The 26,727-nt window shown below is 41.0% G+C and overlaps 1 protein-coding gene across 2 annotated transcripts in view; it reads left to right on the top strand.

Annotated features, from left to right (window-relative positions):
• Window positions 1-24,205, top strand: part of EPHA4 (EPH receptor A4) — a 155,898-nt gene extending 131,693 nt beyond the window's left edge. The window contains exons 12-18 of one of the 2 annotated variants that reach the window (XM_083506371.1): window positions 1,205-1,266; window positions 2,399-2,608; window positions 6,824-6,973; window positions 10,885-11,078; window positions 15,842-15,997; window positions 16,317-17,197; window positions 21,608-24,205. In XM_083506371.1, the coding sequence (XP_083362497.1) occupies window positions 1,205-1,266; window positions 2,399-2,608; window positions 6,824-6,973; window positions 10,885-11,078; window positions 15,842-15,997; window positions 16,317-16,431 (887 nt within the window). In that variant the 3' untranslated portion in view covers window positions 16,432-17,197; window positions 21,608-24,205. Of the gene's footprint in view, window positions 1-1,204; window positions 1,267-2,398; window positions 2,609-6,823; window positions 6,974-10,884; window positions 11,079-15,841; window positions 16,029-16,316; window positions 17,198-21,607 lie in introns of both variants that reach the window. The other variant, XM_083506372.1, reaches the window with a different exon arrangement.
• Window positions 24,206-26,727: the final 2,522 nt, after the last annotated feature.

Raw genomic sequence — 26,727 nt, 5'->3', positions numbered from 1 at the left:
ATTCTAGCTCATGCATGTAGCACTAAACCATGGTTTGGGGTTATGTGCAAACCAACCCATTATGTCTGCAAGGTGTTTTAAGGGCAAAGTGATGCTATGCCAATAGCTGCTGTTATTAAACATATTAATAGATTATATTTAATCATCATGGATTTAGGCAGCAGGGTATCTGGGAAAGAGGCATAACTACTGCTCCAACAGTGGAAAGAAAGGTCTACAGGCAGGATGACACCTGCACCATCAGTAACTTATTGACATGCCCAAGGAAAGTTCACCGTAGATGTGCCACCATCTATACCCTGCCGGTGGTGGGGGCAAAGTGGGGCATTCTGGGTCTAGCGAATTCAAAGCCCCCCCTTTCCCCTGACATAGCCCCCCAAATTTCCCAGTACTATGCCACCCCTTCAGCTGGTGTAGTTTTCTCTCCTTTTGTAGTCAATGAGAAGCAACATGATAAAACTCTGCTCCTACCACCCGCCCTCACCTCAGCAAGCTGGCAGGATGTAATGGTTACTCCATCACAGAATCTCTTCCTCATCCCATGACAGGATCACTCTAGAATAACATAACTGTGTGCAACCCAGCGTTAATTTACAGTTCTCCATTTTTGTTAAAGTGTACGTTGTCTGCAACATAGTTCATTGACTAATTTGACCCTGCCTTCATCAGTACGGAGGAAATGGGTAAAGCATGTCTTTACATGGCAAAATAAATGCTACGGATTAAGTAAATAGAAGGGAAATTACTGTTTATGCCACACCTGAATCTGTGCTTACAGCTGACAGTCCACATCCTTCAAACCATAACTTTGAATTCTCTCAGCCAAATGCCTACGGACATACAAATTCCCTAGCAAACGATGCAATTATCTTTACATTACTCCAAGTGCAAATAGGCCTATTTGGGTCTATTACTGCATCACCATTTCTTCTTTAGAGAGCAATTATGGATTCTTAAATTCTCTGGAGACCGTGGTGTGTACCGTAGTTAAAGACCTTGTCAATGAGTCAGCTAAAGTGTTAATTTTCTGGCTGGAATTCTTGAACACGTCAGCCTTGCATTATTTCTTTTCTGGCTCACTCGAGCTGAGGAAGAAGCTTGGAACTTTGAAGTTACGTTATTATAATTTTTTATTTTTAAAGCTGTCTTCCTCCCCTAATTGTCTGAATCTATGAATTGTGTTTTTCCCCTCCCAAATTTCTAGGCAAACCAGTCATGATCATAACTGAGTACATGGAGAATGGTTCTTTGGATGCCTTCCTCAGGGTAGGTGCCTGTGATAGAATAAACCCAAAGATTTTTATTATGATGTCCTTATCATTAAAGATGAGACAGAATTATGCTCGTAAGATGCTTACGAGTGTGCTTTTCTGCAGGGAGGGGTAGGAGGGCAGGCAGCATAGAGGTGAAGTATAAAATAGTAAGCTCTAAATAATCCATGTTTAATCAGAAGCAGGTTTGATTAAAATGCTCATTAAAAAGTCTCACGGTGCGGTGGGCTAATTAAAACTGGAACATTCCACACATCCCAGGAAGCTAGTACAATAGCCACCGGACTGTGCTTTGCTGGTGAATTATAGGGCTAGTTGGCAAGGAATGCAGTCATGTGGTGGTACAGTTCTTAGAAAGATGTGACCGCGGTTCTTAAACTGTACGGCAGGCCCCCTTTGACAAATGGGATACTGAGAGGGGCGTGAAACAAAATCTCTGGGGAGACACAGGCTCCTCAGGTAGGTTCCTCCCTTACAAGCTGCTGGATAGCTTGAATTCTCACTATTGGCGAACCCTCACAAATCCACATTTTGCGGAGGTTGCTGGACCCTTAATGACCACACTCCTAAGAACATGAGAAGAGCCTGTTGGATCAGGCCAGTGCCCCATAGTCCAGCATCCTGTTCTTACAATGACCAACCAGATGCCTATGGGAAGCCAGCGAGCAGGATCCTAGCACTCTCCTCTCCTGTGGTTTCCAGCATCTGGTATTCAGAATCATTGCTGCCTCCAACTGTGGCGGTAGAGCACAGCCATCAATAGCCCTTTCTTCCCTGAATTTGTCTGACCATCTTTTAAACCCATCCAAATTGTTGGCCATCACTGCCTCCTGTTGGAACAAGTTCCATGGTGTGATTTGGCAGAATAATGATTAGAAAGAGCTGTTACTTTTTTTCTGTGGTTTAATGCCAGTTTGATCATACTATCCCAAGCCACCAAACTTTGCAACCATGATACAACCAACTCCGAACACGTGGAGATTGTTGGTTCTGGGTTCAGCAGGTATCCGGAGGGTGGAAGGCTTAAAATGTTTAAGGAACACTGAGATAAAGACAAAGTAGGATATATTATTTGGCAGTTTTCACTGCAAATGTTACGCAGTTTCTTACTTATTTATTTATTACAGAAGAACGATGGCAGATTTACCGTAATCCAGCTGGTAGGAATGCTTCGAGGCATTGGCTCTGGGATGAAGTATTTGTCTGACATGAGCTACGTACATCGGGATCTGGCTGCTCGAAACATACTAGTGAACAGCAACTTGGTCTGTAAAGTTTCTGACTTTGGCATGTCACGTGTTCTTGAAGATGACCCCGAAGCAGCCTACACTACCAGGGTAAGGCACGAAATATTTCAAGCCATTCTTAGCTATATCACTCATTTTCACATCACTATTTAATGTACATGCAAAAGACATTTGTAATCACAAAACAGCCCTGAAGTTGTATAACCTACATATACTTGGGACAGCCGGTGTGTGACTCCTCCATTCATGTCCCTTTAACCTTAGGTAAAAAATAGTCCTGGGCTTCTGACATTCCAATGAGCCAGTGTGGTGTGGTGGTTAAGAGTGGTGGACTCGTAATCTGGTGAACCGGGTTCGTGTCCCTGTTCCTCCACATGCAGCTGCTGGGTGACCTTGGGCTAGTCACACTTCTCTGAAGTCTCTCAGCCTCACTCACCTCACAGAGTGTTTGTTGTGGAAGAGGAAGGGAAAGGAGACTGTTAGCCTCTTTGAGATGCCTTAGTTAGTGATGAAGCGGGATATCAAATCCAAACTCTTCTTCTTGGACCAGTCAGGGACATGAGGGTTCCTTTCATGTTCCTTGCATCCATAACTTCTGGGACATTGATACAGATGCTGTGATACTGATCTGGCCTTTTTTGAATATGGATAATAGAATCATAGAGTTGGAAGAGACTCCAAGGATCATCTAGTCCAACCAGCTGTCCCATCCAGGGATCGAACCTGCAACCTTGGCATTATCAGCACCATACTCTAAACAGCTGAGCTATCAAAGCTGATATGGTGACCATGGTCCTAATCCCCATGTGCTGATAAAGCTTCATCACTATCCATACAACCACCTCCAAGGTAGTTCTCTCACATGAAGAAACTCCCCTTTGGAGAGGAAGTTAAAAGGTCTTGATTGGTTTATTGGTTTGCAGAAACCAGCCACACTGGAGAAAGCCTGCATGCAAGTTATGCCTGACATACAGAAACATACAGGCTCTGGTTACATTAGTGCCAGAATTTCAGCCATTGTGTTTTAAGTTCTTTCTGCTTTTGCAAAGATTTGAGTATGCCAATACGGTGGAGGACATGCATTGCATGCCAAAGCTCTCAGGTTGTATCCCTGGAATCTCTAGTTACATCTGGAAAAGAGGGCTCTATTAGAAGCCCTGGAGGGACACTGCTGGTTACTGTAGGAAGTACCAAGTTACATGAATCACTATTGATCCTGGTGAGTGCATGTAGGTATCTACATATAGACAGACAGATAAAGAGGTATGTGTGTGTGAATTGGTGTGTGTGTGTGTGTGTGCGCGTGCGTGCACGTATATGTGCATGCATACCTAACATTGCTAATAACACATACCTTGTGGCATTCTTTGTCATTACTAAGGACAAACACATTGCCATTTATTACAAAAACAAGGGGAGCTTATGAAAGTCACATGGGTTTGTGTGCCAGTGACATCAGTGGCATGATCCCGCATGTGGATGTATTTATGTCTGATGCCTAAAGATGTAGAACATTAAGATTTTATATGCATTGTTTTACTGACTTTGCTAGATGGGTTTTAGTCATCAGCATGTAAAGTCTAATGAGGCAAATACTGCAGCTTGTAAAGCAATATCCTGATGATCACAAACATCCTTGAAGTTTATACACATCAGGATAAAAGGAGGTACAAGGTTTATAATGTAGATTTGTAATTTTTGTTAGATGTTTTGCCTTTAAATGCCTGCAATTCTCCATCTGTTCTCCCAAGTGCAGAGATTGTTAGGAAACCCAGTTTGTGCTGTTTAATTCTCACATTTCCCCTGTAATGAACATGCAGTTCATTAAATTTGGGGGGTGGGGGTGGGTGTGCAATTTGCCTTGTGAGTGTTTAATGCTGTCCAGCCCTGCAATTTCCCACTAACAAGGGCAGTGGGGTTTTGAGCCAAGACAGATTTCGAGAGAGCTGTGTTCAAACAGAAGGGCAGGAGGCAAAGCATTGAAAAGCCTCCCTTTCAATTTGGTGAGTGCAAATATAGTAAAGTGTTTTCCCTTCCAACAGAACTACAACAAATATCTATAATTTGCATCACAGTACATTGTCTTGTTTTGGTATCACTATTCAGGACAATTTGGATGAGTTCCATGGTTGAGTAACCAGAAGGAATCTCAAATTATAATTGTTCTTTTTTAAAAAACAACAACCACCCATTAATACTATTGAAAGCCAAGTCAATCATAAGGGTTCTGTTGGTTAAATGGACTTTTATTCATTGCTATCTTAAATGAAAGAAGCTGTAACTTGGCCACCATTCAGAGGCAATGAAAACCATGAGTGCAAGAAATCTACGTGTGTTCTCAAAATTTCCTGCAGCAGCTATCATCACCAATGTGTTAGGCTGTTTTTCAGCCACCCCCAATTTGATGGTTCTCAGCCAAAGCCTGTTTGTTGTGCTGCCTCTGGGACTGGTAGGAATGCTCCCACGAGATCTCATGGGGCAATCCAACTTCCCGCAAGATCTCACGAGAGCATCCCCACCGTACCCACATATAGTTAAATTTGTGCAAATTAAATGTGTGTAAGATGTGGGCATACTGTATAAAACAATAGCACTGTATCTAAGACAGATCCCATTGTTTACATTGTTTACTTTCAATCTTTGGGAACCACCATTTACACTTTACATCTCCTTGTTCTTTAGACAGTTACTGATTTATAAGAAAAAATTTACTCGGGACCTTTTGATAAGGGTGTTTTTTAAAGAAGAAGAAAAGATTGAAGTTCATTTGATTAGCCCTATGCACAAATCTGTTGACACTCTCAAATAATTCTAAAAGGTTGCCGTGCCATGACAGTTGTTCCTCCTCAAGTGTTGTTCAGTAAGACTAGGTCTTCTAATATATAAATTCAGAGTTCCATGTTGTTTAAGGGACAAGTCCTGTATGGCATCATGAAATCACCCCAAGGGTCACTAGTTATCAGACATGTTTGGGGGGTTTTGTGTGATAGTGGCATGTGAGGAATGAATGCCAATTTTGCAAGCTTTCAAGGGAGCACCATATTGATGCCATAGAAGGCATATATTGGAGAACGGGTGGGGGGTGGAGAGAGAGAGAAAGGCGGGAATATGAGATCATTAGCTATGATAGAAATTATGAAAGCATACTGGGGGTGGGGTGGGAAATGATCCGCAGCAACAAACTACAAAATCTTTGGGGTTTTTAATGACTTTCTGCAAATGGAACTGCAGAAAACCTGAAACTCAATTAAGAACACCTTGTTCATTAGCATAAACAAAAGGAGAAATCTTTTTTTTTTCTTTCAAGAGAAGCTAAATCAAATAATGAGGATGGTATTACTTTTAAGCCATTACTAAATTACTAATGATTTGATTAGGCATGCTTCACAACAGCAGCTCCCAGATGTTTTACTTAGGAGCACACAGTGGATGTGCTCAAAAAGCACTTGAGGATATATGGCTTTGGACAATTTGTTCACCAGTTATGGACAGATTCCAGAGTTCTCTGATAAGTGTGGGCTGCAGCTGAAGACATATATGTTGAAGAACTGGACAAACAAGCCTGGCAGTAGCAACAGACATGCAAGATCACATTAGCAAAGCTCTTGCATTCATAGCAAGTATCTAAATATTAAGTATGCAGTTATAATCCTGTGACCGATACTTTATAAACTCCTAGCTGCATTAATCCTAGCCTTAAGAAGTGGAATACTTACGTGCTGGTAATAATATTCCAGTTTCCTGGTTCCCATACCTGCGACAAAAAGCCAATGGATGACGTTCCCTTCTTTGTTAGAAACGGCATTGGACCAATTTTGTGTGTGTGGTTCGTACAATTAAAAAATAAATAAATCTGTGCCAGGATAACCTAAATTCTGAATTTAAAAAGCAGATTTCCACAACCTGTATAGATTATGCAGATTAATGCACAATCTTGCTTCCCCCCCCCCATAATATAGTCTGCTCTGCTTGTCGTGGGAAAAGGCAAAGAGCTGTGAAGCCCAAACAACTTAAAACTCTATTCAGCATTTTCTACACCACATGTTTTCAAGACCATTCGTTCAACCATAAAGACTAGAAACTTGATTTTTTATTTATTTTAAAGATACTGATATTTGGAGGAGCTATGTTCAGAGAAAATATTCATTTTCTCTGTAGGCTGAATAGACGTGTAATTTTAGTGATTTTTCTTTTCAATCTTCTCATGAACACCACCCCATTGCTTTGATAAATGATGATGTATAACGTTGACATAAACCTAAAGTGCTTGCTTTTATATAAATGCCTTTGTTGATTTATTTGCAGGGTGGGAAGATTCCCATCAGGTGGACTGCGCCAGAAGCAATTGCCTATCGTAAATTTACATCAGCTAGTGATGTCTGGAGTTATGGAATTGTAATGTGGGAAGTGATGTCCTATGGAGAGAGGCCTTATTGGGATATGTCCAATCAAGATGTAAGTGTTATTCACCTTCATCTAAATACTTCCAATGTTAGACCTAGCTATCTGATATCAGTAACTGCATTCCTGTACAGGTGTACTCTGAAATACATTTCATTAGGCATGGGATTGCTGCCGAAAATGTCATTTGGGGGCTGTGTTTGTTTGATGCTTCCCCAGGCAGTTGGGGACTGAGTCTGAATGGCTCAAAATGTGGCTGGGGTTATCATCCAATGGAATAAACACGTTGCTAAAGGCAGCAATAAAACAGCAGAATTATTACAGGTCGCTGATGGTTTTCTCAAGAACTGATGGCTTGAGCTCCCTAGCCTAGGTATTTCTTCCTCATAGTTCAACTGCCCACTGCTTCTGGGAGCAACATTTGTAAGGTCTTAGTAAAAAATTCAAGGAAATAGGAGGTGGGATCCTCTTAATGCAGTGCTGTAATAATGCTACCAGACCCAGTAGGACTCTGGATAGATTCAGATGACCTTTTAGCACACTAGTTTCCCATAATATGCATATAATCAGCTGATGCACTACAGTCTCTGTCTTCCTGCAAAGCAGTAAGTATTCTTTTGCCATCCATTGAATTAAAATGTATGGTAAAATAAGTTGTCTTTCCACCCTCTGTGACAGAATTGTTGCTCCAAAGACAGGACTGTGATCTTCTGAATTAATATGAGAGACAAAGACCTATGTGATTAGCCCATCTTTCATGGTTGCATAATTCATACACAGCCCCCAGTCATTTATGACAATGCATCATTTAGGAGCAACTCCCACCCAGCTTGGGGACTGCCTTTGAGGGACACCATTGTGGAGGTGGATAGAATCTACTATTTGCATGCATCACTTATTTTTTTAAGTCAAACCTCTCCATAGTCTTTTGGGATGGTGGGACAATAAAATATTAGAAATATATTTGCCATATCTAACTATCCTGGAGCTGTCTACAGGAGTGGGAGGGAGCTGCTCCTTTCTTGGGGTCCCGGCCATTGAATATTTGACCTTCTAGTGTCAATACTAGTGGGAAGGGTTAGCTGCTACAAAGATGTCATTTCAGTGTAACTTTTCCCACTGGAAATTAATATGTTTGTGGAGAGGGACACTGTTGTGGAGAGGGAATGGAATGGGGTATCCTGGGAAAGGGCACACAGACTGGGAGAAACACTGAAGCAGAGTATTCTACACAGTAACATTTGGTCGCAAGTCGTGTGTGTGTGTACATTTGTCTGTACTTTTGCTTCATGCCATGTGAAAGCATTGAAATGAGTTAAAACTCTTGCAAATGGAACCTCAGAAAAGGAAAGCATTTATCCATTTGCAAAGCATTTCAGGTATTTTAGTGTGGAAAGAAAATTGTTAATATTGATTCTGTACCACAATTTCCCACTTGAGGATCCGTTAAGAATACATCAGTAAAACTGGTTTTCCAATTAAGGGTAAATATTTCAAACCCTAGTGTGGGTTTACATTCATATTTTTGAACTAATAATGCTAATCTAAGACTGCACAAAGAATTTCATTGGGAACATGTGATATTATTATTATTGTGCAAAATGTTTAAGCAATAACAACAATAGAAGATATGTCCTTGGGGGACATTAAAAAGCAGCTTTAGTAAATGACCCCTTGTAAATTATGCAACTCTCTTTAACTGTACCATCTGGACTCCTTCAGTTCATTCCAAGAGGGAGTTAATAAAATTCCTGCTATTGTAGAATAGTCCTGAAGAAAAAGATGAAGAGGAATCTAATATATAGCAGAACATTTTAGAAAAGGACGACAGTCCGGTGAAAATGAGATATAACCTTTACCAGGAGGATTTATAAGCAGATTAACATTTCTTCCGTCCTCGATCTAGAGATATGAAACACTGAACACTTTAGTTCAAGGCAGGAAGCTGCATAATACTCACCCACCTTCTTTTGTATAACTGAAAAGTTTCCAGCATTGTTTACATGTGGATGGCATTGAAGCTGAAAAGAGATTTCCTTTTAATTTCCTTCAGATGTGGAATATATTTCAGGAGGGCCCACAGCTCGCCGGCCGAGTACATGGTTTGCATGTGTAAGATCCCAGACTCAATTGCTCGCCTCTCCAGTTAAAGATGAGATGGGGAGGCCACAACCCTCCAGAAGTTATTGCATTCCCATCAGCCCCAAACAGAATGGTCACTGTGATGGGAATTGGCATCTAATAGCACCAAGAGGGTCCCCCATCCCCGAGTTAAAGGATCGCAAGTAGAAGATCTGGAATAGAGCTGACACTTTTCAGAGTAGGCAAGCTTTAGCTCAGAATAAACAAAAAGGCACTAAGCAGTTAGCATGAAAACAAAGCTTCAGATGTTCTCCGGAAACATTATGAGCTTTTAGTAACGAAATGGAATTCGGAGCAATGTTGAATTAGGTTTGCTGATGCTTTTTATGCCCTCTTGCCCATGAGAGAGCAAGAAGAATGGCCACATTAATTGGGCCAGTGATGTAGCTATGACGCCTTTTGCTAGTGGAGGCAAATGAGAAGCTATGCAGCTCACGTCACACAGATTGTCACATAGATAAAGAAATACTGCACAGTGGCGGTGAGGAGGAATCTTTCTCCTTGCAATTAGAATGCAAATAAGGCTTGGAAAGTTATTAATTTTGTGGTTCTGAATAGGGCAGGGTTGGTAGTCTTGGAGACGACACTCTTCTCTGTTTGCCTTAATGCCTAGTGGCAATGGAAGTAGGAGTCCACGTTGCCTGCCTTTGTGCCTTACCCCGACACTTGTGAAACCAGTTGTATGGTTGTGCGAATCAATGTGTGTGGCCAATTAACCTTGCTTCTCTCTGTAGAGACTACCAACAAGAGTGCCCATTAGTGCCAACTGTGACGGGGTGAAGGGTTGCGAACTGGGTAGACCAGGCTGTGAGGAACTGGATCTTGATTATGCATGAGCTTATTCTACATAGGTTTGCCAAACAGGCAGTATGTGATAATGAGCCAAATGTATGGAAGGGTTTATGGTGTCCTTTATACAGAGAAGTTTTGGATCCCGTTGGATACTGTTTATAATTACACACTTTCAAGTGACACAGTAGGCCAGTTTGCATCTGGCCTTTGTGGGTGCAGAACAGCCCCAGGCAATTTCCCTCTCACATTGCATGGGAGACAGACAGATTTAGGGAAGGGAAAACAGGACCAGGTGTTCCTGGAAGTGGAGTGGAGCTGAGGGAAACAGTAATACCGTCCGGTCGGTATCTAGGACATATGGGAATTGTTGACAACTTCAGGAAATCTCATTTTGGTTCTACTTCCAAAATGATCGGCTGTCAGTAAAGGAACAAAAGTGTTAATGTGTGATGTGCTCATCTACTTGCCTGTATATTTAGTCATTTATTTAGTCTGTAATACTAAACCTTGGAAACAAGCTCCATTAAATTCAATGTAACTTATAACGTAATCCTAATCATGTCTACTCAGAAGAAAGTCCTACTGAATACAGTAGGGCCTACTCCCAGGTAAGCGGGGTTGGGATTATACCCTTTCTACTGAGTAGACATGTTAGAGGATTGCTCCATTGAATTCATTTTCTCCCCTAGTTTCTAATTTAGAAGGCATTTGCTATGACTTCTTATAAGACAGGAGTTTTAGAAACAAAATCTAAAGCAAATAACAATCATTTTTCTTCATTCTCAAGTTTAAAATGTAATACATTTAAAATGCCTCCGCTCTCCATTATTTTAATAATGCAAACTCTTAATTACAGTTTTCTGAAAAAGCAAACAATAAATATTGGGAAGTCCAAAAATAACCGAAGCTTTTATACTACTGTTATTAAATGTGCACGTCTTTAAAACACCAAACTTATTCAAGGTTACCCCCATTTTATAAGTGTTATTTAGCTCTCTTAAAATGCTGCCTTTCATTTGTTTGTTTGTTAGGTTATCAAAGCTATCGAGGAAGGGTATCGGCTGCCGCCCCCGATGGACTGCCCCATTGCTCTCCATCAGTTGATGTTGGACTGCTGGCAGAAGGAACGCAGTGACAGGCCTAAATTTGGACAGATTGTCAACATGCTAGACAAACTCATCCGCAACCCCAACAGCTTAAAGAGGACAGGCTCCGAAAACTCCAGGTCAGCTGCGCTTTCTTAATGGTGATGGATGAGGGAATATACTGGTGACGACAGGCAGCTGTAACTCACCTCAACTTCTTTGCTGAAACTGAAGTCTACTTCATAACGCTGGCCAGATTCTTTACACTTCCCACCCCCACCCCCGCTTCTGGTTTTTCTTTTTTAAGATTGCAGTGGAAAGACTGTTGCCCATTTGGGTTACACTAGCATTCCATTGGTCCACTGTATGCGGGAAAGATCCTTGTGAGATTTTGAAAGTACAGTCTTTTTTTCTTCTCTTGTCTTTTTTCCTTCTTTATATTGCTGAGCTTTGAGCCTGAACATTGTTATAATGTAAGGTGAAAGTGCCTGGAAGATCGGCTTCTTTTCTGATTGGAAAGGGAATATGATACAAAATATGGAACCTTTAAAAAGTTTTATTTGTCCTCCTCAAGTCATTGACCACAACAGAAATGTAAGGCTTTAATGTTCAAGGCCTGTGTGTTGTTCGAATTTGAATAAATTAAGGAAAACATAGGGTTTTTAATTAAGAAACAATTTGAAAACAAGGGGCAGAGGTTAGTAATCCTCATCCCCAAATAAACTTTACAAGTAAGAACAGCAGTGGTGACTCGGTCATTGCCTGCTCAGGAGTGAAGGCCAAACATAAAAGCTGGTCTTATTTGGGAGTGAGTCCTATTAAATTCAGTGTAATTTATTTCTGGGTAAACGTGCATGGGATATCACATTGTGTGAGGCTGAAGTCATTTGGGGTTGTTGCCTACATAAGAAAGAAGTAGCTAATATGGGGTTGGATCCTAAGAACCGCGTACGGAATGAAGTTGGTAGAAGGAACACCTCCTGCTCTCTGTAGCTCCCAAAAATCTTCTCAGAAGATGCCTCTGCCCAATCACAGCCCCACCTCATTCAGGAGAGGCCACTGGTTCTCAGGCTCCTGTACATGGAAGAGAGGGCTATTACTGACTACAAGTCCCAATGGCTATGTAGTACCTTCATTGTCTGAGGCAGCATAAATATCAGTTGCTGGTATTCACAAGAGGGCCAAGTGCTTTTGTGTTTGGGTCCTGCTTGCAGGCTTGTCGTAGGCATCTGCCTGGTCTCTTTGAGAACAGGATACTGGAATAGATGGACCTTTTGTATCATCCAGCTGGACTCTTACCTTCCTAAGATAGGGAAATTAGAGTGTTTTATGGGTCAACATTTATAGATCCCTCACAATTTCTTTTGCCAGTATTGGTGGTGAGGCTACTTATAACAGGGTGATTGTTTTTAGACTGGCATGCCAGTCCTCACGGTACAGGTAAGGCAGGCCTCATTCGGTTGAGATGAACAGGAATAGAAGCATGGGTTCTCATGCTTGCGGGCTCTTTATTTCTTAGCAGTTATTTGTCTGCTTAAAGAAGGGGGAAATTTCCCTCAAGTGCATAATCAATCATGTGTCTCCAGGAACAAGTTGTCATAGCTGGCCAGAGGCGAGATATGAAACAAGAAGGAAATATTCTAAAAATGACACAGATCTTTCACTGAGGGGAAACAACTATTGCATTTCTCTCAAATGAGACTTCTCTTACAAGTGCAGGTGTCATCAGAGGCCAGACCGTACTAGATTCAGCTGCTGACAGTCCGGTATCAAGGAAAAAAAGTGGTTTTTCATGTTTAAATGAGTATGCCCCTCAGTGACCATTGCTTACCATTTACATTACCAAAGACAGGTTATTAGCCCTCTGAGGCCACTATCCTCCTGTTTTCTCCAGATTGCTCTAATTGCATCTGGAGCCTGGGAAGTGTATCCCTCTGTCTGTGTTAAATTATTTAAGAGAGAGTGTGTCACATAATACCAACTGTTTAATCTCCTTCAGTTGTATTTGATCTTGGTCTGCTGATAAGCATAGATCTCTGACAACCATTAGCTACTACTGCAGTGTAGAATCTGATATTCATAGCTGATTTCCACAAAGTGTCGAAAGTACCTTTTTACACGAGGACGCAGTGCAGAGCAAAAGATGTCTGTTTGCACTTTCATGTGAATCTGTACAGCGAAAGCTACCAAATGCGTGCTCTTTTGTGACTGCCCATTGCTCACCTCTTTGATGCATGCTAAATATATCATCTGCAGAAAGAGGTGTGGTGGCTGTTAAGAATGAGAAATAGCATTCAATCAAGATGAGAGCAATCCTGGACAATAACTTATATACAATGCCTTTAATACACCCAGTCTTTGATCTTATTGAAATAAATTAAAACAGCTTTAAAAAAAAAATTTAAAAAATCACCACCGTAATAATCTTGAGATTTGAGTAAGGTGCTATGGCCTATTCAAAACCAGTGCTGTGTGCAAAGGGTGTAAAAACAAAACAAAAAAAACTGTATTAATAGATGTGTTGATGGTGTTAAGATCCTGCAGATAATCTGAACTGGAACACGAACACACATTCCACAAAACAAAGATCAAAGACGTCATTATTCTGTGCCAGGCACACATGCCATTCAGAAACTGATTGATTAAAGTGGATTAACTCCCTGCCATCCCAGCTTTCAGTGTGCCAGGTTGAAGCCTTCCTTAAGTTCTCAGCTTCCAAACTATATGAGAGCACATAGTTCCTCTAGTGACGTTTCAGTTCTGTTGAATTAAGATCTTATTTTTCATGGTAGACAAGAAGTACATGGGGAGAGGCTGATTCTGTCACAGTAGATCGTTTCCCATTTAAGACCTCATTTACTTTTCAAAGTGTTATGGATGAAACAGGCTTCTGTATCCTGCGTTGCATTCTTGGGGGATCAAACTGGTGCAGTCAGTTCTGCTGGTATAATAAATTCTAGGGAAAGGTTGGGTAGGCATCTTCTGGAAATGCTTAATTAAATGGTATCCTGCATTGATGAACAAGTTTACACCAGACTGCCTGTGCAGGCAGTTTCATTTCGGGTCTCTGCGCACCACAGATTAATGTGGCAACAGGCACTTCTGACCTAATTCCATTTTTTAATTATTCATCCTAAGCTGAAGGCTTTTGCACATAGACAGAATTTCCCTGCAAATCATGGGTTCTGACTGTCCCCAGTGGATAACACAGCACTTAGCATGTGTCTGGAGCCTTTTGCCGATAGATCAGCTAGTTTTCTGGCAGCAGTCGTGGTAGCACATTGTTCATCTATGATAAGAGGTGTTGCTTCTGGACATTTGCAGCTGTGTGCTTGAAACCCCAGTTCACATCTTAAGATCGCCACATGAATGCACCCTTGAATGCAACATATCATGGGGAGAAAAATTATGAGAGTGTTAATTGGCCTTGAGGACATCCCTAATAGTCTGAACCTGTTACGGTGTCTCTGCAAACAGGCTTGGCCACAGGATGTATAATGACATTGTAATGGCATTGCAGCTACATTACAGTACAGTGGTACCTCAGGTTAAGTACCTAATTTGTTCCGGAGGTCCGTTCTTAACCTGAAACTGTTCTTAACCTGAAGCACCACTTTAGCTAATGGGGCCTCCTGCTGCTGCTGCACCACCGGAGCATGATTTCTGTTCTCACCCTGAAGCAAAGTTCTTAACCTGAAGCAATATTTCTGGGTTAACGGAGTCTGTAACCTGAAGCGTATGTAACCTGAGGTACCACTGTATCACAAATGTTTAAAAAATGAGATGTGTGAGACTTTACAGATTGTTCCCCAAAGGGACTGAAACTGTTACCCTCATCAGACAGAACTTTAGTAACTGTCTTTGTCAACAGCTTGGTACCAGTTTACTTGAAGGATTGTCCTTCTCCATGTATGCCCGCTCAATCACTTTGCTGTGTGGAACATGATATCCATTTGGCACTTGAAATCAATCAGTCTTTTAGCTTGGCAGCACCTACACTTTGGAACTCATTGCCTCTTGACATCAGGTTCCTTTGCTGTACTCTTTTCAGCACCTGCTAAAAACAGTTTAGCTCCCAGAGCCTATCCAAATGTGTAGAAGTTGACACATTTTAATATGTTTTCATGCTAACTGTTGATTTTAATGATATTTAGGTTCTTTTTAAAAAATATGCCTGTGTTTTACTTTTATTTTCCATTACAATTCAAATGTGTGGGGCTGTGTTGTTGTTGTTTTGAAAACCACTTAGAGGTTCTATCTATACTCAAATGGTACATAAATTTTGTTAAAGAAATAAAATAAACAGTGGCTCACCTTTTTACCATCTAGCAGAAAAGCAGTGCATTGTGAAAAACCTTTTTTTAAAGGGACCTCTCTTAGGATTAGATATATAGAAACAAATGTGTTTGCAATGCTCCCCACAATATTTTCACCTACATTTTCATATCTGTCTCTGTGTATACATATTGAAGTTACACATTGTGACCGTGTAAATATCGTCCTTAAGTGCTTTGGAACATTTTGCCATATATATTTGTGTGGGAAACTATTGCATATTTGTTTATTCACAGTATTTATACTCTGCTGTTCAGGTAGAGCTCACAAAGTAGTTTGCGGAAGATTATTATAACTATAATCACTGATGGGAAAAAAAGTTACAATAGACAACTTGTTTATGTAGAAAAAGCTGTTATTGCTTCTTCTCACTCCCCTCAGGGCAAGATGCTTCTGCAGAAGCCCCTGTGGTAGTAGTTGGAGGCGCTTGTTTCTTACAAATCTCTAGGATTATATGCCTCTCTTATCTGTACTGAGCACTGATTATGCAATATATAAAGTCTAGCTGGATTTTTGTTCTTGTTGCTGTGAAATCTTTTTAATCATGTTCTTCTGTTGTTGTTCCTAGACCTAATACAGCTCTGTTGGATCCAAGTTCTCCTGAATTCTCAGCCGTAGTTTCCGTCGGCGATTGGCTCCAAGCTATTAAGATGGAGCGATACAAGGACAACTTCACAGCTGCCAGCTACACTACCCTAGAGGCTGTGGTGCATATGAACCAGGAGTAAGTACTCAGCGGTATAACAAAAAAACTGGTAAATCTGGATATTTAATCGGCTTTTTTTGCTTTGCACTGCATATCATTGCATCCATTACAATATTAGAATGCCTTCAGTCTACAATGTGTGCCGTTCCAAAATGCCCTTCAGCTGCTTTAATCAAGCATTAGTATACATTCACCTTGCTTTGCCTTCTTTTCTCCTTTTTTGTGTATGTGCTTGTCTCAATATATTTTAATGGATTTTACTTAATATATTTTACTGGATCCACTTCTGACAAAAAGTTTTCACCCTTCGGCTTCTTTCTTTTTTTGCTTCATGCAGCGACCTGGCAAGAATTGGAATTACCGCCATTGCACACCAGAATAAGATTCTGAGCAGTGTGCAGGCAATGAGGACCCAAATGCAACAGATGCACGGAAGAATGGTTCCCGTTTGAGCCAGTACTGAATGAACTCAAAACTCTTGAAATTAGTTTACCTCATCCATGCACTTTAATTGAAGAACTGCACTTTTTTTACTTCTCCTCGCCATTTGAAATAATAATAATAATAATTAATAATAATTAAAAAAACAGATTTGCAGCGTCGATTGATATATAAAGTTTGCTGGGAGTGTTGCGGGGAGGGGAACTACAGAAATGACAGCCCGTCATTTGTGAACAGGCCTGGAACAAATTTATTTCTTGGAATATACTTCTGTGTTGATCGACATTATGTAATATACATGTATCTATATAACATCACATACAAGTTCTGATGCTGTGTTTGCTGCCAGATACTGTGCTTAAACGAAGGAAGGTACTGTTGTTCCCTCAACAGCCACTGGGATTACAATCATTGTGTTTGGTCTGTGGGGTAAACCACAATTATTCACCTTTTATTGGAATGAAGAATCTTCTGTACCAAGACATGTTGGCATATTCTGAGCATCAACGGTACCTTGCAGAAACCTTGAGGGAAAATATCCTATGGGCTGATCAGTGCCTCTCAATCGAAGATTTGCCCACTTCCAAGATGAGACGGAGAGCAATCTTTATGGATTACTGGATTATTATTTTTTTTTTTGAGGCTGGAGAGTTGCTTGAGGCTTATACCGATCATCATTTTTGAACTCGCATAAGTCAGCCATTCTTGACTGTGGATCTTCCAGACTTGCATCCTTTTGCCCTTCTAAGAGACAATTGATTGTGCAACATTGAAAAGGTCAGTGGGACTATGGTTTCCCCTTTGTGATAATGGTGTCTTCATTTCCTTATCAGTAATAAAAGAGAATGCACTGATGGGATGTAGCTAGTAAAAGACCCTTTCCCCCCTTTTAATTTAGTACGACAATTATTCTAGATGTTTGTTTTCTATGCATCGTGGAGGGCATAAGATTTCATTAGTTGACTCCATCAACCACTAGAATGTATGAAATCTCTGCATTGGAAATCACTTTTGTAGGTCTGGTTACAGATAGGTAGCCGTGTTGGTCTGCCATAGTCAAAAAAAAAAATTTAAAAAAAAATTCCTTCCAGTAGCACCTTAAAGACCAACTAAGTTACATCTGAAGAAGTGTGCATGCACACGAAAGCTCATACCAAGAACTAACTTAGTTGGTCTTTAAGGTGCTACTGGAAGGAATTTTTTTTATTTTGTAGGTCTGTGTAGGATGAACTTTACACACCATTTTGTGGTGTGCAGATTACATGGTTCAATTTTGCATGCATTGGGCTCTACCCACATAGGTGCCTATTTCATTTTGATATCCAGCACATGACTCATATAGACCATGGCACATAAAGAAAAAATGTTGACATGGGAAAAACCACCAAAGGCCTAGGAAAAATCTGTATTAGTTTTGCTACACAAGAAGCTTGACAGGAACTACACCCCCACCCTAAATTAATGTGCTTATTTAATAATAATAATAATAATAATAATAATAATAATAATAATAAATTTTATTTATATCCCGCCCTCCCCAGCCGAAGCCGGGCTCAGTCCCACTAGCTGCCTGTTTGTTATGTGAAAATTCACTGGTCCGAACATAAAGCTTTATGCCCAGACATCGCTATACACTCCACAGATTCAGATATCTAAATAGATGGAGTTTGGCCACTTTTTGACTTCCTTGCTGTTTTCTGCTTGCTGGGGAAGTCATTTTCAGGCAGAAACCATGCAGGGCGGGAGAGCAGGTGCAATTTTTGGACGAATCAACGAGCTGGAGAGATTGGACAAATAAGTTTTCCCCTTTGTCTTCCTTCTGCTGGTAGGCTGCAGCCTTTTCAGGAAGAAATTATGGAGGGGTGGGGAGAGGGATTGGACAAATCCCTGATTAGAAATGTTCCCATAGGAAATAATGGAAATTGTGGACTTGCTATGTGAACATTCACCTAATGAACGATTTCCAAGGAACACATCCAAGGGACCTGCATGTATTTATCCTTCTTAACATCACTGAGAGTTGGAAAAGTGCTGTATGCTCCAGGCTCACTTGCCAAGCTGTTTATATCAATCAGACTTTTTTTAAAAAATAAAAATCCTGCCCTCTACACTGTATGTTCCTTGTCTATTTTGAACAAATATTAGATCAGCACAAGGAGTGCTGATGAAAGAGAAAATGTTTAATTTACAGCTGTACCCACTTTTTACTTTATTCTGTCATTCAAAAGTGGTGCGCAATCTGACTTCATCCGTGTTTATCTGGAAAACCCTCTCAGTTCAATGAGGCTCACTCCCAAAGAAGAGATTACAGCCTCAGATCTAGATCTTGGTTCATTTTGCAACCAGAAAAGTGTGCAGGAATGAAAGAGAATCAAACCTATTGATGATTTGGTGTAGAGAATATGAGTGTCATAAGGTGAGGCCACCTGCTAGAAGTATTTCAGCTGAGCTTATTATTTTGAGGATGGCAACATCACCTATTAGGTTTTCAGCTTTGATTTCCCCCTCTCTCTAGTTCTATCTACTCGTGACAGCAGCTTCAGCACAAAAGAGAGTGACACTCAGGTTTGATTTGTTAGAAATCACTGCACTTATTTGGAAGCCAGGAGCACTGAGTGAATTGAACGAGTCAAACTTGCCATATTCCCAACGTCACTCTTGTCATTTTTTGTCACTTGCAACAACAACTTACCAATTTTAACCACAAGCTTCCCCTACGAACTTGATTCTGAAAGCAAATGGTTGCGAACATGGGATGCTAAATTTGGATCCTGTCAAAAACTGTGACAGCTTAGTAAAACCTCTTAGCAGAATTACCCATAAAAGCTTTTCATGTTGAAGAATATGGAGGTGTGTGTTTCTGAAAGGTGACTTAAACAGTCATATTTTAACACATTTGCTGGTGAATGTTAGTCTTTGAGTTTTCCTGAAAATATTAAAGTCTTCCTCAGCCAAATAAGAATGGAAGTCCATCTCCCCCACTTCCTAAAACTTTTTCCAAAAAGCAGCTGGTGTGTGGGTATGTATGTTTGCATGAACATTCAGAATAGAGTTAGACTTGGGGAGATGGGCTTTTATAACACCCCCCATGCTGTTAACCTCACTGAAAATTGTTTCCTCCTCCAAGTTTCTATGTTTGTTTGTTTTTAAACCCTAAAAGGACAAATAGCAACTTCATTGAAAGGGAGGAGAATTTTTTTACTGGGGAAAACAGCATGGTGTTAAAATTTCACCTCTACCCATTCCAAATTATTTGACTCTCCAGGTTTCCCCCCTCAAATTTAAAGAGATCTTATCAGACCTTGTTTAATTTTGTTTTGAAATGCAGAGAAATTTGGGGCCTCTCTTCCCAACCTGCAGTGCTGTAAGCTATATACATGCAGTCATGTATACAGACATACTTGTTTTGAACATACTTGGCTGAACTAGGATACAGCCAAAGAATGATTTTCATGGACAATGGACTAAACCATGATTTAGCACTATGTTTAAAAATCAGAATGGACCTGAGTAAAGCCTCAGTCACCCTCTCACATACAAACCCCTCTCCAAATCTTATGTGCCTTGGAGAAGGAATTTGCCAGTATGTATTTTCCCTTTCAAAGAATCCTGGTTTAGTGTTACACAGAAATCCGAAATTGTGGTTTAGCACAAATTCTAGACCAGGCTTCCTCAACCTCGGCCCTCCAGATGTTTTTGGCCTACAACTCCATGATCCCTAGCTAGCAGGACCAGTAGTCAGGGATGATGGGAATTGTAGTCTCAAAACACCTGAAGGGTCGAGGTTGAAGAAGCCTGGTCTAGACAAACAATTCACCTTTGGCTTTGTGAAGTTGGCTTATTATCAAATTCACCAGAGCTTGTTTTAAACCACTGTCTCTGATTCATATCAAATCCTAAGAGAGGATTCTTTGAAATTAAACTAAATAAAGCCCTTCTCCAAACCATGCAAGAGACAGAGAGTGTCAGCCCAAGGCTCTTAGTGAGGCATGTTATAGCTCAGATGTGGGGAACCTTTTTCACCCAATGGGCCAGATATTTATCTCCTCCAACCTGCTTTGGCAGGTGGGTAGAACCACCTACCTGTCAATCATCTGGTGTCAAAATGGTCCTGTCTACGTGTTGAAATTGACCTTATCGGGATGAGGGGAGATATTGACCAAGCGGGACTGAACTTTCTGCCCACCGGCTAATGAGGAGGGAGTTCAATTATGCTGTGTTTGGCTACATAGCTGAGTTCCACATGGGGAACGCACTGGTGCAGCTGATCATTGCAGAAAGCAGGATTGAACTCCCCACCCTCCACAGGCCAAGTCTTGACAGGAGTGCAGTCCTTATTTCTGCAGGGTTCAGCTGTGCGAGCAAGCAAAGTGTCAAATATTCAAAACAGGAGATAATGTCACTAATCTGTTGGCCCCTCTAGCACAGAAATATTGGGCAATTCTAGGAAAACAGCAGCAGGCTCACACATCCCTCAGATTTCTAGGGTACACTAAACTCTCCTGTCTCCCCTACGCTGATTTGTGAACCTCAACCATAAAAGGAACTTTATCAACACAAGATGCTGCCTTAAACAGTGTCCATCTAGCCTGGGATTATCTGGTACTGGCAGTGGCTTTCCAGGTCCTCAAGGGAGATTCCTTTGTGTAAACAGGAGATTTAAGAGTATTGAACCGGGGATCTTATGAATGCAAAGCAATCATAAACTGCCCTACAGTCATGGCTATAATAATTCAAGGAGCAAGATGATAGGCTGAAAAAGGCATTCCAATCCTCATCCTAGCATTGGCTGCTGTGGATCCTGTGATCATAATCTGAGGCCCTTCTTTGTGTGCCTCTTCCACAAGAGGTCTAGAGAGAAGCAACATGAAAGCAGGCCTTTTCTGTGTTGGCTCCCCATTTGTGGAATGCTCTCCCCAGGGTGGTTCGCCTGGCGCCTTCACTGTATTTCTTTAGGCACCAGATGAAAACATTTCTCTATAACCAGGCCTTTACTGATCAACACTTTATGGCCGTCAAAATATGTTTGTGGGAGGAGAGTTATTAGTTTTTGTTTTCATTTTATTATGTATTTTGTGTTCTTACTTTGTATGTTTATGTTGTGAACCGCCCTGTGATCTTCAGATGAAGGGTGGTATACAAATGTAAAATAATAATAATAGTTTGATGGTTGTCTTTTTTAAATAGGGAAAATGGATCCTGCTTTCTTGGACTCAGCCCTTCCTGGTGCCCATGTTGGCCTTGGAGGATAACAGGCCAGAGACAAAAGCCTTCCAGTGTCCCAGTTTACTCAGCACTGAAGATGGACTACATAAGCAGCATTGCTCCCTGAAGAGTGTCTCTTTGGCTTTCTGCTTTTTTTCTATTTTTTCTTTTCCTTTTTTTTGTTGCCAGCAACAAAACTGAAAGATGAAATGGCCCAGATGTGGCTCTTTCATTGCCACTTGAGGAATGTACTGTATCAAAGCCCTACAGACTTCTCTTTCCTCGCTCCATTTATTTAATTTTTGTGTAAGTGCGTGTTCTCTCTTCTTCTTTTTCTCCTGCATGTCACTGCTGCAACGGTATGAGTGCAAGTAGCAGAGCTCTACATGTCATAACGATGGACGCCGGGGTTAGGTGCCGTAGCACAGAGCCCAGTTCACAAAAGCTGAGACTGCGTGGGACAGTGAAGTGATCCTTTACAGGGGGAAAAAAAAGTGTGCCATTGCGATAATATCAATATTTTTTAATAGAATGGAAAATAACTTATTATCTCTTCCGGGAATGTGTGAGTGTACGTATGGCCTTGGGTGTGTGGGTGTGTGCTTCTGTGTTGCCTGTTGCCCAGGGCCACCTGTGAACATGCAGATAGCATCTCAGAGAACTTGGCGGTTGTTGCTGAGCTGTTGAGTTTCCAGGCCAGTAGGTGAGCTATGCAACGGTGACGAGAAAACACACACACTCCTGAATGTTACAGTCCTGAATCTATTCATGTATTATGTAGCTGCCACACTAACCTTAACAAATAGTTATTCAGCCTAGAGCAGGGGCGCCTTCACTCGAGTTGTGGAGTGATCCATTGTGAGTTCCATAACTGTGATAAAGAATTCGATCGATGACCATTAGTCTTGTCGAGGCCTGTTCATTATCGAAGCAGCAGTACCTTAAGGGGGAAAGTAGGTGGAGATGAAGTCTTCATCCATCAGTGGGTTGTTTTGAACTGAACTATTAAATAGCCTTTTTTCCCTCCCCCGCCCTGGAAAAAAAAAAAGCTTTGAGAGACTTGATGAACACAAACAGAAATATGCAATCCTTATCCATTCACAGAAGTAAATTATTCAGTGTGCCACCTGCAAGGAGTTTGGGGCCCATGAATGATTGGTGAGCAAACTGTTTTATTTTCTCCCACGTTAAAGAATACAAAAGGTTTTGAAGGTTTAAGCAAGGGATTTGCAAAAAAAAACCCACAACCCCTTTCATGTTCCTCTCATAGGTAAACTGCAATACAGTTTGCAATAAGTGGTAATGACCTACCAGTCCTATCTAGGAAAGTTTACAGAGTCTGGAGAGTTCACTGTTAATTTTCTGAAGACTGTTCTTGGAGGCGAGCTGAATGCAGGAGTCTGGGGAATGGACTGCCATTCCACATTTTGAGCTCAGCATTTGATGTGCTCGACCTGCTTTCTGGTCACAGAAGACTCTTCCCTACTGAGATACAGTGCAGCACATCAAGCTGAAACAGGACAGTCAAACCTACATGCCTGGCGGGGGGAAATCAAGGAAAAGAATGTGTAAATATTGCATTTAAAATGCTTGGCATTGAATGAGGCCCTAAAACAGTTTCTCTGGAGTTTATTCTTCATCCTTGCCTCTCCCTCCCCCCTGTTTCTTCCTTTCCCATTTCTAAGGTTATTTTTTTGGTCTGATGAACACAAAATTGAAGATCAGTATTTCTCGGTTTGTGTAGTTGTGCTGATGGCAGGACACAGCACTGTCAAGGAGCCGGGGGGCATAAAGTGTTGTGAACTGCAAACCCAGCATTCTCGGATTGCAGTCAAGTGTACTAAACAGAGTTTGGATGGGTAAAAAGACACAACACACTAACAACCTAACAACAACCAGAAATTGATAAGAGAACTGGCCTCCATTTCTTCCTGGTTAAAGATGAGGCATCAACAGGACTCCAAAACAGCAAACCTCCATACATTAGAAAATTGTTCTGCTCACAACCCCACCAGTTGATGTTTGTCCAGGTTTCTTGCTGTATTAACTTTGTGATGGATCTATGTATTAAATATATATATATGTATAAAACAAAAAGAAGAAGAAGCTGGTTCTTGCCAGTGAACAGGACTTCAAAGCAGTATTTTTCTTTTACGTGACATTTTCATAACCAGAAAGAAAGCATCCTGAATACTAATTAGACAGATTTAAAAGAGAGAGAGAGTGCATTTATTTTTTGGTATCACTACAAGTATGTTGGAATATGCAAGGACTGTGGTTAAAAAAAAAATTAGAATGTATGAGGCATATGATAATTTAGTCCATTCTGGGGAAGAAGAAAAAAAAATCTTAACAATGCATTGCTTGGTTCGCAGATTTGAATGAAATCTTGGTTAGAAATATAGATTTTCTATTTTGTTTTAATTTGTAATTTTTCCCTCGCCATCAATCTTAGGTACACATAACTTATGTCATTTATTTATGGTCTTTTATACCTAGTTTGTAAAATTGTAAAATAGCAAGCTAAATGCAAAAGTTTGCATTTGAAAATAATAAAGTAGTTGCTGTACAAATCTCAAATGTGATTCCTGTTATTAAATATAACTAGCCTTCCCTGCTACTTTCAGGTCTATACTGCACAAAATCAAACTATACTATTTTACTGAATGAGTAGAAGAGTCACAGCATTATCTTCGTTCGCACAATATGATTCGGACCATATCACTACAAAAACGTATAGAAAGATAGCATGTCAAGGAGAAGTCTAGGTCAGAATTCTCAGTCTTGGTATCTAGTTTTCTGTGTGTAGATATTTATTTGATATAGAGAAGGATTCAAGCATGTTGCTTCTTCCCATTTCAGCTTGAAGTAGTATAGTCCAGAATCAGGTTTACCACCTTGTCTCCATTGGGTGAATTAGCCCATGGACCACTGAAAATAATGGAAAAGGTAAAGTACCACTGAGACTTAAGGCTCCTCTACACTCACCTTTTGCCCTGCATTTTCCAGGGACAAATCCATGCTTTAAAGCATTGTTTTTCAAATGCTTCCCCTCCTGGTGCTTTCCCCATGAAAAGCCATTAAAGATAAAGGGGCCCCTGACCATTAGGTCCAGTCATGGCCGACTCTGGGGTTGCGGCGCTCATCTCGCTTTATTGGCCGAGGGAGCCGGCGTACAGCTGCAGTACATGTGGCCAGCATGACTAAGCCGCTTCTGGCAAACCAGAGCAGCGCATGGAAATCCCATTTACCTTTCCACTGGAGCGGTACCTATTTATCTACTTGCACTTTGATGTGCTTTCGAACTACTAGGTTGGCAGGAGCAGGGACCGAGCAACGGGAGCTCACCTCATCACGGGGATTCGAACCGCCAACCTTCTGATCGGCAAGTCCTAGGCTCAGTGGTTTAACCCTCAGTGCCACTCACGTCCCTCAGCACCACCCGTGTCCCATTATTTAATGCTTCATTGGAGCCAACAACAATTTGGGTTTTCCACAGATGGCTGTTTGCTGGATCAGACCAAATGCCCAACTAGTCCAGCATCCCATTCTCACAGTAGTCAAATGGGGTGCCTATGGAAAGCCCACAAGCAGAATCTACTCACTTGTGATTTCCAGCAACTAGCATTCAGAGACATGCAGCCTTCAACACTAGGTAGAACACGGTCATCATGACTTGAAGTCATTGATGGCTGTATCCTCCATGCAGAAGAACATGGTTGAAGGTACCCGACTGCGAGAAAAGGAAGGATGTGTCTGCAGTCTCTCAAAGCAGTGGTCACATTTTTCCCTTGGCCACTCTCCAACTTCCCTAGGCAGGATGAAGGAACAAGGACATAAATATTAATCCTATCATACAGATCCTTATCATAAATGGAAGAACATCTAATCCAATACAATCAGTTTTTAGTTATGCAACTCAGTTCTCTGTTGAATGGCATTTCAATTTCAGGTCCGTAAAAGATTTTATCGAACGGAGTACTTGGAACTGAACAAAGTCGTTAAATAATAATAATAATAAATAACCTAAGGAACATGCTTAGAAGTGAACAGGTACTAATCTCATTTATAAGATGTGTGCCTGGTTCTCTGCAATTTACATTCCTGAAAGGTTTTGTTCTTGCTGTTTAGATTTGACATAAATCAGAAGTGCACACCCAACTATGCCTTGAAAGGAAAGACATACAAATGAAGGAACACATCTGGAATAGTTGGAACACCTGTCACCTAATTCAGCAACTTTCAAAAGTTCACCTCCCCAGGACCTCCACAAGCAAATTGATTAACAAGGAATAGCAACCATACCCACTTTACAGTCACTAGCAGAACAGGAATCTTACCTGTTTACCTAGGTATGCATTGAAAAGCTGACAAATATGCAAAATTTCACCATTGGTCACCTGATTGTAATTACAATATTGCAGATTAGAGCATATTAAGAGGTACCTGAAGTTTGCTATGAAACTCAAAAATCCACCACAGTCAAGGATCATAGATCAATTAAGTGATCCTCCCCTTGTGCAGCCAAGATTACAAGCAGATGGCAGTGCCTATTGCTATCCCAACACTGAGCTAGACATATCAGTGGAATAAATGTCTCACTGGGTTCCTGCTTTACCTTAACAAGGAAGGACTCTCAGAAGATCAAAAGCATTATCAAAATGTTGGTAGTAGCTCCATCTTCCACAAGCACCACAAGTCAATCAAACTACTGAAAATATACTAAATGGAGAGGAAACATGAACTTGCTGGCTGCCTCATAAAATGAAGGAGTGGAGCCACTGAAATGTTTGCTTCACAAGCAACTGAGTGTGATTTTTAAGGACTGCACGTCCTTTAAAAGAGGCATTCTGAGGGCATGGCAAGGGCAGGACGGGGCTGGGGGACCGATTCTCTCTGCCTAGCTGAGGCATGCGGACTGGCAAAAAGATTATTGTAAGCTGACCTCAGTTTCAAAGCCCTGTTTTCCCTCTGACAACCTTGGGCTGCTTCATCTGGCAGTAGCCTTGCTCCAGAATGGGGTTTGGATGTGGCATGACTTTACACCAATTTAACTTATACCAGCTTCATTTACGTCAGCTTCTTGTGTCCTAAACCCCTCA

This window comes from Podarcis liolepis, assembly GCF_965112155.1.
Source record: "Podarcis liolepis genome assembly, chromosome: 5".
NCBI lineage: Eukaryota > Metazoa > Chordata > Lepidosauria > Squamata > Lacertidae > Podarcis > Podarcis liolepis.
This window is presented reverse-complemented; position numbering and strand designations above follow the sequence as displayed.